The 21,189-nt window shown below is 38.5% G+C and overlaps 1 protein-coding gene across 3 annotated transcripts in view; it reads right to left on the bottom strand.

Moving 5' to 3' along the window:
- Window positions 1-21,189, bottom strand: part of LOC131160513 (tRNA threonylcarbamoyladenosine dehydratase) — a 121,653-nt gene that overhangs the window by 35,704 nt on the left and 64,760 nt on the right. For 2 of the 3 annotated variants that reach the window (XM_058116281.1, XM_058116283.1), the window contains one exon: window positions 20,816-21,031. In XM_058116281.1, the coding sequence (XP_057972264.1) occupies window positions 20,816-21,031 (216 nt within the window). Of the gene's footprint in view, window positions 1-20,811; window positions 21,032-21,189 lie in introns of all 3 variants that reach the window. The other variant, XM_058116282.1, reaches the window with a different exon arrangement.

The following is a 21,189-nucleotide window of genomic DNA, read 5'->3' as shown; positions in this document are numbered from 1 at the left end:
TCCTTCGGGTTCAGCAAGTGGGGAACAATGTACTGCATCTGTTTCAAAGGAAGAGTACTCAAAGATGATTGGTGGAGGACATAAGGCTGCTGAAACTTTACTACTTTTGAGTTGCTATCTCCTTTTACTGCCACCACTCCAAATTCATTGTCACCTTGGTCATCCTTTATTAGACAAAAACAACTAATTCCTACTTGTAGTTCTGTGTTTAGTTTCAAGTGTGAATCTTATTGGGAAAGCATCAGTGTTCCATTTGCTTCCAAGTCAATAAAGGTATGGTAAGCCCTTTCATGTTAGTCCATTCTCACGTGTAGCGCCCTAGTTAGGTTGTGTCAAGGTTGGATTTCCAATATTTCTTAACTTGTGCAGATGACTACTCAAGGATGGCTTGGCTTTATTTAATAAAGGATCACTTAAATTTATTTCAAACCTTTGGTTCCTTTTATTCTAAAATAAAGGCTCAATTTGATTTTCTTGGTCAGATACTTCTAGTGATAGTGCTGATGAGTACTTCAACACCAAAATTGATACTAAGTATGGTATGATACATTAGTTATCTTGTGCCCACACTAAACAAAATGGATTTTAGAAAAGAAAAATAGATGCATCCTTCAAGTCACTCTTACCCTACTGCATTATATGAATGTCCCTGAAGTGTTTTGATGTGATACCCTGCTTATCACAAAATGTCATCCTCCATTGTCAATGGTAAAATGCCCTACTTTGTTTTCTCCTTGATGCTCCTTCATTCTCTTTACCTCCTTGTATGTTTGGGTGTCTGTCGTTTGTTCATCAGTTAACTCCAAGGGTGGATAAATCGGATCCTCATACTACCAAATGTATTTTCCTGACCTACTCAAGTATTCAAAAGGGTTATCATTGTTACAATCCTACTTGGCATCATACCATGCCGTTTCCTTAGAGCCCTTTTTTTACCTCAATGAGTCCTGTCCTTTGTATGGACTTCCAGATTTTGTTTTTTCTTTTTCAATTTTTATTTTTTATTTTGATAAAAAAAGAATTTCATTAATAGAATAGGAATGTACAAGAAGAAGAGAGTAAAGCATCTCTTTTCAAAATTCCGGGTGACCCCAGGAAAATAAAGAAAGACAAAACCATAGGAACATTAGAAAAACCCCAGAAAAATCAGTAGGCCCTATCAATTAAACAAGGAAAGCCAATTACGCTGAACATCTGAAAAACGCATTCCCCTGAAGTTCTCATTACCCACGCACCAAATAGAAGCCAAATATTGAATCTTCTCCCAAACCAGTAAAAGAGACAATTTCTTCCCAGAAAAAATGCGCGTGTTTCATTCCATCTGCAAACCCCAATGGGCAGCAAATAAAGCACAATTTCTTAGCTCCTCACCCTCTTTTTCCTGACCAACAAACTGAATTGCCAAAAACTCCAATGTCTTTGGGCAAACCCAGCATTCCCCAAAACAATTAAATAACTTGTTCCAAATCCTCCAGGCAAAATCACAATGCAAAAAAAGATGCGAAGCAATTTCAGACCAACTAAAACAAAGCACACATATGTCCAGAGATAGAGCCTTTAAATGTCTTCTAATCTGTACCAAGTTATTGGTGTGAATCCTATTACACACAACCAGCCAGATAAAAGCTTTGACTTTAGAGGGAACCTTGGCATTCTAGATAATTTTATAAATAGGAAAAGGAAAACCAGAACTGATCAAGAACTCACAAAAAGATTTGCAGGAATAGAACCCTGAGGGATCCAAGGACCAAGAAGACTGTCAGCTTGCAAAGAAACTCAACAATTATTCAGCAAGACTAACAAGAAGGGCAACTCCTCCATCTCCCTATCATACAATGATCTCCTAAAGTGAAAATCCCAAGAAATTAAAGGACCACCCAATTTCACAATGAAAGAAGAAATAGATCCGTACTGTTCTAAGCTTAATCGAAATAGGCCAGGAAAAGAGTTGGACAAAACAAGATTCCCCAACCATAAGTCTCTCCAAAAACGAATATTATAACCCCTAAATAAAAATTTAGTATGGGGAAAAAAGAGGGAATAAATCTGAGAGATGGCTTTCCATGGACTCTCCGAAGAACATCTAAGACCGGAATTGGTATCCCATCCGTTCCCATCAAGTCCAAATTAACTTTTTATAACTTAATGCCACAAGGAAGAAATCTTTAAAGGAAAAAACCAAAGCCACTTGGCCAAGAGAGTCGTGCTTTTAGATACCAAATTACCAAGACCCAACTCACCCTCTACAGACCACCCCCATTCCCCCAACTCACCAAATGATCCCTAACATCCCCCACCCCTGACCAAAGGAAATTTCTCATGATTCTCTTAGGCCGCACTCATATGTATTTTGAAAAGAAAGAAAAAAATATGGAGGGAAACTATAAAGACAAGCTTAAATGAGAGTAATCCTACCTCCTAAAGAGAAAAGTGCCTCCTTCCAACCATCTAAACGCTTAGCCACTCTCTCGATAAATGGGTCCTAAAAACTAGCAGATCTAGGATTACCCCTCAAAGGCAATCCTAAATAAGATAACAGCCAATCCAAAGCAACACAACCTACGTCTGAGGCTAACTCCCAACCTTGCTCCAACAAATTAATGGTGGTAATACTTCTATTCCCCAAATTAATCTTAAACCCTGAAACCTTTTCAAAAATATGTAGAATCCCCAGAATATTCGGACAAGATGACCTACAATCCTCTAAGAAAAAGATAGTATTGTCAGCAAACTGAAAATGCAAAAACATTACCTCCTCCCTCCCCACTTGCAAGCTTTTCTCTAAAACTTCAACTACAGCTCTATCAAACATCCTACTTAAGGCATGAGACACTAAGATGAACAAAAAAGGGGAAATGGGGTCTCCTTCTCTAATCCTCCTTGTAGCTCTAAACCAAGATTTAGGTTCCCCGTTCACTATCACCCAATAAAACACATTAGACATGCAACCTTTCATCTGACTCCGCCATATCTCACCAAAACCCTTCTTCATAAAAATCTTGTCCAAGAAATTCCAACTCACCCTATCCTAGGCTTTCTCAAAATCCAACTTAAATATTAATCCCTTCATCTTGCTTCTCCTAACGTCCTCAACGACTTCATTTGCGATCTGTCCCCCCCCCCCCCTTTCGGACACAAAAGTGCTTTGGGCCTTAGTAATAGTCGTACCAAGAACCAAACTCAACCTTCTAGCTAGTACTTTAGTGATTGTTTTATAAACAGTGAATACTAAACTAATAGGCCGATAATCATATATCTTGATAGAGTTGCTTTTCTTGGGCACGAAAGTTATAAAGGTAGAGTTAATACTCTTGCACAAAATTTCGTTACAATAAAATTCATTAAAGACCTTCATTAAGGCATCCTTGACCATTGCCCAACAATGTTATAAAAAAGAAAGGTCAAATTAAAGCCATCTGGCCCTGGAGCTTTATCCCTATTCATTGCAAATATGGTAGATCTTACTTCCTCTTCCTCGAAAGGTCTCTCTACCCAAGCTATCTTATCACAAGACAAAGGATCCCACTCAAGGCCTTCCGCCATCAGTCTATAATCATCTTCCTCAGAAAACAGATTACAATTAAAATCAATGATCTTTGAAGCTAGTCCCACCCCCCAACCAACTCCAACTCCCTAATAGAATTTCTCCTCAAATTCCCGCTTGCTAACCTGTGAAAAAGTCTTGTTACAATCGCCCTCTCTTACCCATTTAAGTCGTGCCTTTTGCATCTAACTTTTCAATTCCTTAAAAATCACCTCTTCCAATTTATTCTTTGGATATTATGTTCAGTTCCTCCTCCCCCAAGGGATTGAAAGCTTCTTCCTTACTATCTAACTTAGCCAACTCACATAAAATATGGGTCTTTTCAAGCCTAATGTCCCTGAACACCTCCCTATTCTACCTTCTTAATTTTTCTTTCAACCACTTCAATTTCTCAAGAATGTAATACCTTCCCAACCCCTACCCACCTCCTCACTCCAAGACCCCTTCACAAAAGATTGAAAGGTTTCATGTTCCAACCACATATAAGACCCCAAGCCACCTTCCTAGATTCCAACAGAATAGGAACATGATCAGAAGTGGCTCTAGGAAGCATGACTTGCAAACAATAAGGGAACTCATCCTCCCACTCATTGCAGAAAAGGAACCTATCAAGCCTGCTAGCCGCAACCCTAGCCCCACTGAAGGATTTTTTAGAAGAAGAATAACCATTCTTATTATTTCAAGAGACACAATTACAAGATAAATAGTAGAGGAAGGCTGCCAAATTAGGAAGGCCACAAAATCAGCAAATCAAATCACCACAAAATCATCAAATCAAATCACCAAAAAATCAGCAAATCAAATCAGCAGATCTTTAAGCAAGAAAACAGGAAAATAAAACTACTAGAAATTGAAATAGTAATTTCAGATTTTAAAAACTAGAATTTCCTAATTTATTCCCTAGAAACCCGACACCCTCTCTCAAGTTGGAGCGTAGATATCTATCATGCCCAACTTGCTTACAAAGAGCTCAAAACTAGGTCTGAAAGGTTCTTTGGTGAAGATATCGGCTATTTGTTTAGTAGTAGGAACAAAAAGCATGCAAACAGCTCCACTATCAATCTTCTCTTTTATGAAGTGTCTGTCAATCTCTACATGCTTCGTGCGATCATGTTGTACTAGATTTTGAGCAATACTTATGGAAGCTTTGTTGTCACAATACAACTTCATTGGCATGTTCACCGGCATCCGCAGCTCTTCAAGAATTCTCTTCAGCCATAGCATTTCACAAACTCCATTAGCCATAGACCTATATTCTGCCTCGGCCCTGCTCCTTGCAACCACATTCTGTTTCTAGCTTCGCCATGTGACCATATTTCCCCAGACATAACTACAATATCCTGATGTGGATTTCCTATTAATAACTAAGCCTGCCCAATCTGCATCAATGTATGCCTCTATGCTCTGCTCTGTGGTCTTCTGGAAGAGAAAACCCTTGCCTAGTGTACTTTTCAAGTATCTGAGAATCCGATTAACTGCTTCAAGGTGTTTATCGTAGGGTGAATGCATAAACTAGCTTATCAAACTCACAGCAAGAGCAATATTGGGCTGTGTATGGGATAAGTAAATTAACTTTCCCACCAACTTTTGATACCGAATTGTATTCACTGGATCACCTTCCTTGTCATCCCCAAGTTTCTGATTGGGATCTATTGGAGTGTCTGCTAGCCTACAGCCACTCATCCCAATCTCCATAAAGAGGTCAAGGACATACCTCCGTTGGGAGACAACAATCCCTTTCTTCGACCGAGCAACCTACATTCAAGGGAAAAACCTCAGAGATCCTAAGTCCTTGATCTCAAATGTTGATGAGAGGGAAGTCTTCAATTGGATCATCTCAAGTACGTCATCTCCAGTAAGAATTATATCGTTTACATACACAATCAGTATCGCTATCTTCCCATCCTGCGAATGTCTTATAAACATGATATGATATACCCCTGATTTTTAACAAACTGAGTGAATTTCTCAAACAAGGCTCTTGGTGATTGTTTTAACCCATATAAGGACTTCTTCAGCTTACACACCTTTGGGCCAAACTTTTCACCAAATCCTGGAGGTGCATCCATGTACACTTCTTCCATCGGGTCTCCATTAAGAAATGCATTTTTTTACATCCAACTGCTACAGAGGCCAGTCACGATTAGCTACAAGTGACAAAAGAACTTTTACAGAGTTTAGCTTCATGACTGGGGCGAATGTCTCCAACTAAACAATGTCATAGGTATGATTGAATCCCTTGGCGACCAATCAAGCTTTATACCATTCTACAAAACCATCAGATTTATACTTGACTGTGAACACCCATTTGCACCCTACAGCTGTCTTTCCTCTTTGTAGATCAACTAACCCCCACATGCCATTTTCTTCAAGAGCTTTCATCTCCTCGAAGACAGCCTCCTTCCAATCAAGAACTTTCAGAGCATCCTGCACAATATTAGGAATCTCCATACAAGACAATTGTGAGGTAAAAGCACGAAAAACAGGTGAGAGATTTTCATATAATACATAATTGGACAATGGATGTTGGGTGCAAGACCTCACACCCTTCCAAAAAGCAATGGGAAGTTCAAAATCATCGAACTCAGGATTGGAACCAGACTTGGGTTTAGAACTAGAGGACAAAGAACTCGAAAATGAAATGGACTGAACATGAGGTAAAGGCTCGGGGAGGACATTACTTGGAGAGTTTACGGATTCTGGATAGTGTAAAGGATTGGAAGACCCTTTCTTTCGAGTTGTCCTCTATTGCGAGTAGGCAATGTCAAATGGTACCAATGTTGTGGTGTTTTTTTTCTATTTCTCCTTTGTCAGTCATTATAGGATCATGAACATCATGATATGGCATTGTAGGAAGACTTGCCTTTTTAGTATCTAAAAGACTCGACTCACTTTCTCCTAGTATAATAAAGCTTCGGTTTCCGAGTTGAACAATCAAAGTGGAGAACGATCATTTTGTGAGTCTTCAATTTGGAAAAAAAAATCATGAAACACATCTGAATCTTTGTTTTGGTCCCCCCCCCCCACCCCCTCCCCTCTTTTTCCCACAGAAGATGAGGCGTAAAATAGGGATGTAATTCAAAGAATGTAACATCCATTGTAACAAACATTTTTTTTAGAAATAGCTTCATGAGATATGTAGCAGTAGGAATGGCTTCACCCCAAATATATTTAGGTACATGATTGGTAAAAAGCAATGCCCGAGCTACTTCCAATAAGTGTTTGTTTTTTCTTTCAGCCAAACCATTTTTTTGTGGAGTGTTGACACGAGAACTTTGATGAACAACTCAATTTTCAAGAAAAAATTGGCCCAAATTTGAATAATTTTTTGAAATTGTGTTTGCACCATGGTGTAAAAATTTTCCAAAATTGTTTCCACTTCAGATTTTGCCTTTATCAAATAAACCCAACATAATCTCATGTGACCACCAATAAAGGTCACAAACCATTTTTTGCGAGAATACGTAGATGCTCTATGGGCCCTAGATATCACTGTGAATCATAGTAAATGATATAGTTGGTTTGTAGGGTTGGGTGGAAAAGGATGCATGATGATGTTTAGCAAACAGACAAACTTCACTTTGAAAAGAAGATGGACTTTTATTTTGAAATAAATTGGGAAACAAGTATTTTAAATATTGAAAACTAGGATGGCCTAACCTATAATGCCATAACATGATACCATTATCTTTGAAAACAGAAACAGAATTTAAGCAAGTGCTTTGACACTATCTACTCGAGTTAGGTCCATCGTCAAACTAATAGAGTCCATCTTTTTCCTTAGCACTGCCAATCATCCTCCCCATGGTCAATTCCTGAAGCTCACAATAAAAAGAGTAGAAATTAGCTTGACATTGATGATCAAAGGTAATTTTACTGATGGACAACAAATTGCAAGACAAATTTGGAACGTCGAGCACATCATGGAGAGTTAACAACGAAGTGAGTTTGATAGTTCCTATCCCAGCAATCACTGAGAGTGAACCATCTGCAATTTTGACCTTTTTATTGCCTGCACAAGGACAAAATATATTTGGGGTGAAGCCGTTCTAACCGCTGCATATCTCATGAATAGGACGCCTAATAAGTTTTTAAGGTTTGAAACACCTTTTGATGTTTTTCATAAGTTTTATCCAACAAATCGGCTGTCTTCTTCTTTACCACTAAAGATATTTGGTTGTACCGCTTTTGTTCATATTCATAGTCATAATCGAAGAAAACTTGAACCATGAGCCACGAAATGTGTGTTTGTTGGTTATGCTCCCACTTAAAAGGGGCATAAATGTTTTGAACCTATTTCTAAAAAAAATGTTTGTTACAATGGATGTTACATTCTTTGAATTACATCCCTATTTTACATTCTTTGAATCATGAACATCATGATTCGGCTGTGTTTCATGATTTTTTTTCCAAACTGAAGACTCGCAAAATGATCCTTCTCCAACTTTGATTACTCAACCTGGAAACCCAAGCTTTATTATACCAGGAGAAAGTGAGTCGAGTTTTTTAGATACTGAAAAGGCAAGTCTTCCTATAGTGCCATATCATGATGTTCATGATCCTATAATGACTAACAAAGGAGAAACAGAAAAAAAACCCCACAACATTGGTACCATTTGACATTGTCTACTCGCGATAGAGGACAACTCGAAAGAAAGGGTCTTCTAATCCTTTACACTGTCCATAATCTGTAAACTCTCCAGGTAATGTCCTCCCCAAGCCTTTACCTCATGTTCAGTCCATTTCATCTTCGAGTTCTGAGTCCCCTAGTTATAAACCCGAGTCTGGTTCCAATCCTAAGTTCGATGATTCTAAACTTCCCATTGCTGTCCGAAAGGGTGTGAGGTCTTGCACCCAACATCCATTGTCCAATTATGTGTCATATGAAAATCTCTCACGTGTTTTTCGTGCTTTTACCTCACAATTGTCTTGTATGGAGATTCCTAATACTGTGCAGGATGCTCTGAAAGTTCCTGAATGGAAGGAGGCTATCTTCAAGGAGATGAAAGCTCTAGAAAAAAATGGCACGTGGGAGTTAGTTGATCTACCAAGAGGAAAGACAACTGTAGGGTGCAAAAGGTTGTTCACAATCAAGTATAAATCTAATGATTCTCTAGAACGGTATAAAGCCCTATGGTCGCCAAGGGATTCACTCAAACCTATGGCATTGATTACTTGGAGACATTCGCCCCAGTTGCGAAGCTAAACTCTGTAAAAGTTCTTTTGTCAACAACAACAACAAAACCAAGCCTTAGTCCCACTAAGTGGGGTCGGCTATATGAATCCTTTTCCACCAATTTATGCGATCATGGACCATTTCTTTTGATAGATTCAAGGATATTAAATCCTTACTCACTATCTCCTCCCAAGTTATTTTAGGTCTACCCCTACCCCTTCTACTGCCCCCCACAATAACTAAGTCACTCTTCCTCACAGGTGCACTATAAGGCCTACGTTGCAAGTGTCCATACCATCTGAGTTGTCTCTCCCTTATCTTATCTTCTATAGGAGCTACACCTAACTTACCACGAATATGTTCATTCCTTAATTTATCTTTCAATGTTATACCACTCATCCATCTAAGAATTCTCATTTCAGCAACTTTTACTTTTTGGATATTATGTTTCTTCATCGCCCAACATTTTGATCCATACAGCATAGCTGGTCTTATAGCTGTCCTATAAAACTTCTCTTTCAATTTTAAGGGTATTCTACGATCACATAGCACACTTGAAGCACTTCTCCATTTTACCCAACCTACTTTAACTCTATGCATTACATCATCTTCAATTTCTCCTTTAGCTTGCATAATAGATCCAAGGTATCGAAATCTACAAGTGCTATATATTTCATCATCATCAAGTTTAACTTTGTCTCCAATATTCCTCCTATCATCACTAAAATTACATTTCATATATTCTGTTTTATTTCTACTTATCCTAAAGCCTCTAGATTCCAAAGCTTCTCTCCATAATTCTAACTTAGCCTCTATTCCGTCCCTAGGTTCGTCAATTAATACAATATCATCTGCAAACAAAATACACCATGGAACCTCCTTTTGAATACTCTTAGTCAATTCATCCATCACTAAAGCAAAAAGATAAAGACTCAAAGCAGATCCTTGATGTACACCTATGGTAATTGGAAATTCTCTAGTTTCTCCATTATAGTCCTTACACTAGTCATTACTCCACCATACATATCCTTAATGACATCGGTATACCTACAACATACACCCTTTTTTTCTAAAACCCACTATAGAACTTCCCTAGGTATCCTATCATATGCTTTCTCAAGGTCAATAAATATCATATGCAAGTCCCTCTTCTTTTCCCTAAACTTTTCCATTAATCTTCTTAAAAGATAAATAGCTTCTATGGTAGATCTCCCAAGCATAAAACCAAATTGATTTCTGAGATCTTTGTTTCTAACCTTAATCTTTGTTCAACTATCCTTTCCCATAGTTTCATCGTATGACTCATAAGTTTAATTCCACGATAGTTATTACAATTTTGAATATCTCCTTTATTTTTGTAGCTAATCATGAGTGGCCTCTACAACAGTTGGACATAAAAAAATGCATTTCTTAATGGAGACCCGAAGGAAGAAGTGTACATGGATGCACCTCCAGGATTTGGTGAAAAGTTTGGCACAAAGGTGTGTAAACTGAAGAAGTCCTTATATGGGTTAAAACAGTTATCAAAATCCTGGCTTGAGAAATTCACTCAGTTTGTTAAAAATCAGGGGTATATCATATGATGTTTATAAGACATTCACAGAATGGGAAGATAGTGATATTGATTGTGTATGTAGACGATATAATTCTTACTGGAGTAGCAAGAGAGTTACCCTTCTGTACCAAAGAACAAGACGGAGTTAAGGATAATTTTAGAGATTTAAAATATTTGTACAGGTGCTCTAATTGGTCCTGGGTAAAAAGGACTACAACCTAGTTGGTAGAAGGCTCTTGAGTCTCTTCAACAGTGGCTTGGCAGGCATGACTGTCTCGTTTGGATTTTGATTTCCAATTTGCTGGTTTACCATGAAGCTTCCAACACGTCTCCTTTGTATTCCATGGTTTTTGCAATGCTCGCACCACGGTTTCTTACGCCCATCGTCGTCAAAATTAACACCTCTTGACATGAGCAAACCTCTCAGCTTCCAAGTTAAAACTAGGTTCGTTGTTGCGCAGCATGATTTTTCTCCTTGACTCCTCACGTCTGACTTTAGAAAAAACTTCCCAAATAAAGAACAATGGCTTCCTGCAGAGAATGCAGCCTCAGATCTCGTCCAATCTCTGATTAAGGTCGGCTAAAAATGTGTAAACGTTGTCATTTTCCTCTCTCTTCTTGTGGCGAGCGTGGTCGTTCGAATTCTCCCAAACATCATCATTACACTGATCAAGTTCCTGCCATAACGTTACCAATTTGTTGTAATAAGTAGTCACATCACGATCATTTTTCCTAGATCTCCGGAGTCGAGTTTCCAACTCATATACTTGAAAAGAATTCTCCAAGTCCGAATAAAGATCTCGTACGGCCTCCTAGACATCTTTAGCCGTGGGAAGAAATAGGTGAGGTTTTCCAATGGAAGGTTCCATGGAATTAATGAGCCAAGCAATAATAAGAGAATTTTCGAACTGCCTTTTTTTTAGATCAAGGTCATCAACAGCAGGTTTCGATATTTCACCAATCAAATGCCCTATTTTGCCTCTGCCATCGATTGCCAATTTTACGAACTGAGCCCACTCGAGATAGTTGTGCCCAATGAGTTTTGCAACCGTGAGATAAAGGGCTGAATTTTGGGAATAGTAATCAGTAGATACAAACCTGGGAGGAATAGTGGGATTGGGCAAAATGGTTTCGGAAGTACCAAAAGAGCCGGTAGGATTTCTTTGGGCGCCGGTCATCGCCGACTTATACGACATCATTAAAAGAAAGAACAAAATAGAAAAAGAGCACGAGGCTCTGATACCATGAATGATTTTTGAGAAGAAGAATAACCATTCTTATTATTTCAAGAGACACAATTACAAGATAAATAGTAAAGGAAGGCCACCAAATTAGGAAGGCCACAAAATCAGCAAATCAAATCACCACAAAATCAGTAAATCAAATCACCACAAAATCAGCAAAATAAAATCAGCAGATCTCCAGGCAAGAAAACAGGAAACTAAAACTACTAGAAACTGAAAAAGTATATTCAAATTTTAAAAAATAGAATTTCCTAATTTATTCCCTAGAAATCTGACACCCACCCACCAACCAAGTAAAGTTTGTGTTACTTAAAGGAATATCCCTCAAGCCACTCTCCGTAATAAAGAGACCAAAATTTTACATTGTTGGAATAACACTACCTACCTCCTTCTTTTCCCAAGGAAATCTCATTGCATTGAAATTTCCCCCCACTATTCTTTTAGGTCCTAAACGAAACTTAAGACATAATAAAGCTTTCCCCAAAAAGAGCTCCTTAGAGAAGGCCTGAAAGGACCATAAACTGAAGAAATCCACCATTGACCCCAATCTCTCACCTTTAACAAGACAGAAAGAGAAAAGAAACTAAGTTGTCCACTATGGATATGGTACAGGTATCCCACACCACTAGAAAGCCCCCCGCCGATCCCCGAGAGGGTAGTAATACCCAGTCCTTATTGCACCCCTCCCAAATCGCCCTAACAACCTTCCAATCAACTGTATCAAGCTTAGTCTCCTGAATCAAAACAATGTTAGGAGAACTCCTAAGAAAAACCTCCCTAACCAAGCTTCTTTTCCTAACATCCCCAAGACCCATAACATTCCAACTTACAATCCTCATAATTTAACTCGTTTATCCCCTCTCCTTGTTCCCTTTCTACCCCCATAATTGATAGAAGAAATCAAATTTTGAAGTTCTTTCTGAATTTTCTTCCCCCTTTTGTAAGTTTTAGGGCTCAAACCCAATCTAATCTCAAAACCGCCAGGACTCACAAGTGTCAAGCCCAAGTCATGCAGAAGCTTGTTCGGATCTTTACAATCTCTCTCTCTACCCCCTAGACCAAAAGTAGAGGCACTGCCCCTAGCAAGACCTTCCTACATCAAAAGAAAAAAAGGACTAAGAAGGAAGGGGAAGTATGCCTTCCTGATCTACATGAATTATGATCACCCAAAGGAACACCTACCTCTTCATCAATACCCTTCCATGCATCACGTGGATTTTAAACCAGGGCCCACCTTTTCAAGAGTTTGCTTAGAAACTAGGGGCAAAGGCCACTTTTCAATCAATGTTATGCTCTGGTCTACATTGTGCTTTATAGTATTAAGCTCTTGCCCAATGTCAGAAGACAAATGAAGAGTCTCATCTCCTAGATGCTAAGTGACTTGTGAAGGAAATAAAAACATCTTTGGCAACTCCTCATCTTCAGTAGCAAGAGTTCTCTCTGAGAATTGGTCCTAATCACACTCTCCTTCCATATCTAAATCAATCTGCAATTGCTCGACTAACAATCCATTATCAAAGTCGCGGAAACTACTCAAATCATCTTCCGAATATGATATCTTTCCTTCAACTTCATCATCTCTGACTTCTTTTGCTACCTCACACACGGTTGTTGGAAGGAGAAAACATGCAGGACCACCACCCACAAATCCCTTATTGAAGTGTAGGACCTCTTCCGGTTGGTTATTGTCTGTTGTAAAAGCCTTCACTGCCTCTTCCTCTTTGGAATCCCTGTCCCCACATGAAGTTAGGAACTCTGTCAAGTTGTCCATTTTATTATGTGGATGGTTCTTCAGGAAACGATTTAGTTGGTCATCTCCTTCCTTATCTACAATGACTAAAGGAGATGAAGCGTCAATTCTAGCTTCATCCAACACATTGATACTCACTGGGCTAAGAGTTAATGAGCCCCCTAATTTAAATCCAGTTAGAGCCTAAGATTCCTTTTAAGTAGGAGTGGGCCCAATCCCCGTATTTTGTTTAACAACCCATTTTGCCGCAATTTTGGGTGATCCACTGAACCCCATTATGAACTCCTTCCCGCGCCTAAAATTAGAATTAAAGGTCAAACTAGGAAAAGAAGCTAACTTTTTGCCCCAAGAATCATGAGAATTGCTTCTCTCGTTCAATCTCCTCTCCCTCGCCGGCACTATTCTGACGATGGTTAGTTTTTCCAATAATTTCTGCTCCACACTCCACTTCTTTAGATGTGACTCATCACTGATGATTTTCAAAGAGCCACATTCTATACAACGGAATGCAACTTCCCTAGTAGATTCAGTTGTAAGCTTCAAAATAGCTTTAAATAATTTTCTCCACCCTTCGTTGTTATTACCTTCTAGTATACATAGACCTTGACGTCTTCCACCATCCATTTCTCCATATGTAGAAATCTCCCCTTCCTGTTAAGTTGCAGCGCAATGGAGATCCTTTCCCCCCTATTGAGGTTAAAACCTCCTTGAATCAACTCAATGGCCCCTATTGAACCTTCGCAAATACCCCCACGACCTTAATGATCCAAGATAACTCCTCAGTCTTCATAACAAAGTAAGAGAAGCATCTCGAAAAGAATTCCAATATCCTAAAGTCAAGGGGTTGAGGAGATTAGTGCAGAAAGTTTTGCACTCCACCTTGAGAGCACAAACTCTAGCGTCCCCATGGTTATTAACTCGAACTTCAGTTGTGCCCCTGTTTAGGCAATATTCTTAGGCAGCAGTATGTATTTTTTTACTCCATAGACGGATGTCGATCACACCTTGGTGGCTAAGGATGCCTTGCTATAAGTGGGTGAGAGATTTTGATACAGAAGGCCAACAGTGTTTGCTGAGACGATCTGTTTGTTGAGCTCGAGTAAAGTTAATTTCTTGCTGGATTTCCACAAACTTTGAGAAAACCCTAAAGCCTAGGATGACTTGCCACAAATGTTGCAATGGTTTGTACAAGGGATCACCAAATCCGACTGATGGAATTATGATCAAAAACAAGGATGCTCTGATTAGTTTCAGGTCTAGGTTAATGAAGAAGAATGGCTTTGACTAGACGTTTTGGGAGAAAGGTGTTTGAAAGTGCTAGCTGAGTTCCCCGTTGCGAAGGAGGGTGATGCCAATCTAGGTCAACCGAGGAGATTCGTTTCAGCAAGAAGATATGGGTAAATGGTGTTCGAAGGTGCTTGCCATCACCGTCGGGCCCAAATTTTGGTTTATCTTCACTGCTCAATCATCAACCTACATATTCACGTAGTTTGAGTCATTCTCATTGCCTCACTTATCCTAATTTGCAATATTCTCTAGTTAGACATCACAAGTTGTATATCATGAGAATCAATCCCAATGTTTTTGTATCTCATTTGATGGTCTGCCTTACGTCCACAAGATATTTTCAAGAGTACGATCAGGATTATTTGGACATATTCTTCGTAACCACCAAAGTTGCTTCTCTTCACTTGCTCATCTCCTTAGGAACCCCTTGTCGTTGGCCTTTACGTAAGTATAAAGAATGCATCGTGATCCTCGGGAGGAGGTCCATATGGAGCAACCATAAGGGTTTGTTGCTTAGGTAGAATCAAGATTATTGTGCTGACCAAGAATCCTTGTACGGTCTAAAGCAACCTCCTAGAGCATAGTTTGGTAGGTTTAGTGCAATTATGCTTGAGTTTGACCTTTATCAATTACCTTATTGCTTTTGTAACTATAGGATTTTGCTAATTTTGTACATAGATGAAATTGAGATTACAAAGTTTGAAGCAACTTCACAAAGTTTTAGACCAAGGTCTATGTCTGCTAAAATACTTTTGGGCATAAATTTATCCATCTTGTTCAAGAACTATAATGTAATAGAGGAAGTATGTTCTAGATCCGATATATTAAACTGAGTGTTAAGATCCAACTATGATCATACATCTATTGATCCTAACAGCAAATTATTACCAAGGATTGGTGATATGCTGACTAGTTCTAGATTATATTGGACTAGACTGTTTTTTTCACAACAATTGTTGTGAGCCAATTCCTCAATTCTCCCCAAACGAGCCCCTCGAATGCTCTCATTCGTATCTTGAGATACCTCAAAGGTGCACTAGAAAATGCCTATTTTACAAGATTAAGGTCACACTTATATCATACAAATGCAAATCTGGTTGGGTCAAAAGATTCACAACTAGTTAGTGTGTGTTTGTAGATGGTAATCTATTATCCTAGACGAGTAAGAAATAAACTGTTGTGGCACCAACGACACACTACATATGAATTGGTTTCACTCAAGAACATACCAAAAGAACTAGGTTTTCCATTGTCACAACCTATAGAGCTTATTTGTCTATTCATATTGCATCCAATCCAGTCCTCCATTAGATAGTGAAGCATATTGAACCTGTCATTTTGTGTGGGAAAAACTTGTGCAAAAGCTCATTGAACCCACTCATATTAAGTTTGAACACCAACTTGCTGATATGTTCACTAAAGTTTAGGGGTGCTTGGGTCAAATCGATTTGTAATAAGCAATGAGCACATGATATCTATGCTTAAACTTAAGGTGGAGTATTATTGGTCACTAATTATTTAGTAATTATTATTTATGTTGCTAACTAAAAGTTGAGGGAGGATATTATGGTCATTGTGATGTACTCAACACATTATAAATAGAGGGCAGACCTATGGCTGTGATTAGGTCGTTAGAAGAGAATATGTTATTTTAGTAATTATGTTGTTGGAGTAGGGCATTTTGATTTTTGTTCCTTTTTTATTATTAATATATAAGAGGGCAGACATGGAGCCATGGTTGTTATGAGGTCTTGAGTTTCCTTTTGCCTACAATTATTGTGTGAGGGTTAAATATTATCTTATTCCCTGGATGGGTGTTACTTATCATTTTTTTATCTCTCCACAATGTCCACATGCAAATGGGTTGTGTGTGCAGGGGAGTGCTAAAGCTTGATATACATCGTTCGTCCTCAACCTATCAGCTTAAGCTTTTAGGTAAAGTGATAATCTAACAATTATTCTTTACCTCAAGCAGTTTGGTTTTTTGAGAGTTGTTTAGGGACACTCTTCCTCTCAGTTACGCTGTGCAGCACACTTGATAGAATGCTGTGTATTTTCTTGGTGGTTTGCTGCTGTGAAGTCATTTTTTTCTGTGTTTCCGGTACACTGCTGCTGTGATTCCGCTATTCTACAGGTTGGTTGTGGCATGATGATGCTATTTTGACGCCGTAGGTGTTCGTAACTAATTGCTTGCAATCTTGCATCAACTGCTGGGTGGTTTCTTTTGGTGTTCAATGACTATTTCATGCTCTTTCCTGCACTTGCTTCTAGCTGCTGCCAGCAATAATGAGAGTAGCTGGCTGATTGTGCACTGTTGCTGTGCTGTTTATTCCCTATGCCAGTGTATGTTGATTGCAGGCTATTGCAGGTGGTTTTGATGGCTTGAGAGACCTTCAACAGATACGGTGAACATACAGATCATAGCCATCAAGTTGCTTGGATCCTCCAATTATGACTAGTGTATCCTGCCTGATTGTGCATTGTTGCTGTGTTGCTCATTCCCTATGCCGGAGTGTGTTGGTTGCAGAGTATTGGGGGTGGTTTAGATGGCTTGAGAGACCTTCATCAGATACTGTTAATAACAGATCACAGTAAGCAAGTTGCTTGGATCCTCCAACTATGACTTGTGGTCTGTCTCAGGGGATACATGCATCTACCAACTCAAAAGGGAAGTCCAAGTATCTGCTGCATTTTTCTGTCTCCAAACTCCAAGGATTATGAAGATGGGATGAAAGGGAACTGAGTATTGCTTGTGTGGTTGTGGAATAGCATGGAATCATGAGTTTCTGTGAACAAGATGTTCCACAGAACAGCCAAGGCCGTATGGGTTGATCTTTGTCAAAGCTTCTCACAAGATAGAAATCAAACTTATTATTTTACCTGTATAAGAGTTCTTCAACTATGACCAGCAGATCACCAAAGATAGCTCTTAATCTTCTTACCAAGCTTCTTCTCTAGATAGTTTATCCATGGTTAGCACATCCTCTGGGGAAGTCTTGGAGGACAAAGATGATGTTTGGATGGCAGTCGTGGCAGAGGTAGTGTATTGGGATGAGGAGTTGGTCCTGAAAATTCTCACATTTGCACACATGTCACATGGACAATCATATAATTGCGGTTGGCATCTCTATGGCAAGCTTACTTGGGGCAATAAGTCCCTTGTCAAGGGTGTCGAGGGTGCTTCCATCATTGGCACTTCCATTGCACTTAGCCACTACACTAGAGAGTCAAGTACATCATCTACAATATCCTGAGAAGAGTATAACAATCTTGTTTGCATGATTCAACATATCCAAACTCAGTTTTCCACATCTAGTGCTATTGTGGCCCATTCAGGTATAGCTGGGCTTCTTGCCTCTTCTTCCTCCTCACCTTGGATTACTGATTTTGTTGCGTCTCCCATATGATAGGTAGTCAATTATTTCAATCGTTGAAACACATTATTTTACACCCTAAGATTACTCTTGCTGATGGTACAGCTCTGGTTTCTGGTTGTCCCAATATTTCTTTTATTTCCTTCTATTCCTCTTTCCTACATGTTATATGTGCCTAAATTTCCCTTGAACTTTCATCTATTAGTCAATTAACAAAATAACATAGCTCTTACATAACCTTCTTTCCTTCGTATTATTTAGGGATGACAAGATTGGTGGAGGACTTGAGAGGGATGGCTTGTGCAGATTCTTCAATTTCTACTAATGAAGTTTCTATTAATTACTGGCATGCTCATTGGGGTCATCCATCCCTTCTAAAACTCCAACTAGCTTTTTCTAAGTTCCTTTCTATTTCTCGTTTGGTTTGTTATACGTATCAAATAAGAAAGCATATTAAAACATCTTTCCTGTCTAGAGTCTAGTTTCGAGGTAAAAATCATTGTTTTTTCTTATTCATTCAGACATTTGCGGTCCGCAAGTCATCAATATTTTGTGTCCTTTGTGGATGATTTTCAAGCATGACCTGGATCTATCTGTTAAAAGACCACTATGAATTTCTATTAAATTAAAACTTAGTGTGTCAGTAGTATTCAAATTCTTTTCAATCAAATAATGCACTTGAAATTTGTTCAAAATGATCTTTTTGCTTGGTCAAATGGATTGTTAGAATGCCACTTTGCCTAAAAACTTGAGTTGTTTGGTTGTGGGCCAACAATGTATATCAAGCTTTAATACAGACCCGCATGTGCAGCCTGATAACATGTGGATAGATAAACAAATGATAAATAACACCCATCATAGGAAGTACAATAATTTTTAAACTTCACACAATAAACATAGGCAACAAAACTGGAACCCAATACCTCTTGGTAACCAACTCCGATACCATGTTAGACAACCACTTTACCTAAAAACTTAAAGCAATGTTTTAACATGGATTATTCATCAAACATCATGCGAACATGCCCATCAGAATGGAGTACCTAAATAAAAAAATAGACATTTACTTGACATCATTACTCTTTCATATGTATGTTCCAAAAATTTTTTGAATTAATGCTCTTCTTACAGCCTATTTTCTTCTCAACAAGATGGCAAGTGTTCCAATGAAATATTTCCTTTTCTATCTTGTGTACACAAAATCATCGTGAACATGTTTTGTTCAAGTTCCATGGACGGATCAAGACAAGTTTTCTCCTGATGCTCTTAAATGTGTCTTTGTTGGGTACTCGAGGACTCTAAAGGGATATAGATGTCACGATCCCAACACTCAAATATGATAGTGCATGTGTAACCTTTTTAAAAAGACACCTAATTTTTATAATAGTGTCCCCCTTGGATCAATCCATTTTAAGCCCATAAATGATTTTTGATTCCCCGTTGTCAGTTGATCCTCCTATTCCTTCCTTTGTTACTCCAGAAAAAAATTTCAGCTCTTCTTCCGTCCATCAATTACCTAAGAGAAACAAGAGTTGATCCTCAATTTCCTACCATATCTCCTCGAGCTTGGTTTGACATATTTAGCATGGCAATCTCTACATTTGGTTTTATCTGGTGCTACTTTGATCATTTGGTTTTTGTTCCCAAAAACAATTAAAAAATAGCACTTCTATTAGTTTATGTTGTTGATATCATCATAACTAGGAGAGATTAAAGCAAGATTGCAGATGTCAAGCAATGACTTCAAGAAAAAATTCAAATCAAGGACCTGAGTACTTTGTGTTACTTTCTTGGTATTAAGACTGTATGTTGTAAGAAAGGATTGAATCTATCAGCGAATATATACTACAGATCCTAACAAGATGTTGTCTAGGGATGTTGGATTGGACTTCGAAGATAAACGTCAACATTGGAAGGTGGTTTGTAAGTTGATCTACTCATCTACTTGACTCACAGTGTCACTAAACTGTGATGGTGAGTCAGTTTCTGGAAAATCACAACAGACATTTAGATGCTATTTGTAGGATTCTATGGTATCTCAAAGGCTCTTCTGCTAAAGGTTTTACCTATAAATGTAAGAAAAACTATGAGATCATGGGATACACCAATGCAGATTGGGCTGGCTTTTTTTATGATCAAAGGTCTACTACTAGATATTGTAAATTTTTGGTAAAAAATCTTGTTAAATGGCATAGCAAGAAACAAACAACTCTAGTACTAAAGACCAAGCTATAGCTTACACTCAGAGTAAGCTTATGTGGTTTCAAATCTCTTATGTCAATGATGGAATTTTTAGTTACAAAACCTATAAATATGTTTTGTAACGATCAAGCTTTCATTTATGTATTAAGCAACCTAGTGCTTCATAAGATGCAAAGTACATCAAAGTTGATTGTCATTGACTCATTTCATGAAGGTTGTTGTGTTGAGGAAGGTTGTGAAGACTCTGTTTGTGAAATCCATGGATGAGTTAGGTAATGTTTTCACGAAGGTTTTATTTATACCTGCCTTGGGTAATGGTTGTAACAAGCTGGGTTAGGTGATGTTTATACACCCCACTTTTTTTCCCCAGCCTTGAAAGGGGGGGGAGGAGAGAGGGTGTTTAGAAAAGAACACGCTATTTTACTAATTACACAGCGTGAGAGGAAGCATTTTGTCTTTGAGGCTTTTTTATTACTAATACATAAGAGGGCAGACCTGGAGCTGGAAGGATGCTCTATGAAACTGCCACCTGTTTTTTCATCTTTTCTTCTTCTCTCATCCATTTCAAAATTTACAACAACAATTAGAACATGACAATGCATATTGACCTATCCTACGCATGGAGAAAAAACATTTAGCAAAAAATCCTTCAGACAATGCAACTACACAAACATAGTACGTACCTGAACTTGCACAGTGGTGCCATACAGTAACTCCTCATGCTCAATAAGGCGTTGATGAAGAATCCTGTAGTGATCCATATCCAAATTTACCACTGGCTCTGTTTGAACATGCAACCCTGCAAGTTGCGTCACAACATACGAGGCCATAACTTGTCCAAAAATTGCGGGAATGGTTCCCAGAACAGGTATGATGCGAACCCTGAAACCGGGTACTATCTGTTATGAGAATCCCAAAGTATAAGCGTCAGAAATTATAATGTTTCCACAATGATACACATAACAGCTGAATGTTACAGAGCTGATATAAATGTGCTACAAAAGCAAAGGAAATTTGTGAGCTTCATTTATGAAAAAAATGGAACAATTAACATAGT

Source organism: Malania oleifera, chromosome 7, assembly GCF_029873635.1.
Source record: "Malania oleifera isolate guangnan ecotype guangnan chromosome 7, ASM2987363v1, whole genome shotgun sequence".
Taxonomy (NCBI): Eukaryota; Viridiplantae; Streptophyta; class Magnoliopsida; order Santalales; family Ximeniaceae; genus Malania; species Malania oleifera.
This window is presented reverse-complemented; position numbering and strand designations above follow the sequence as displayed.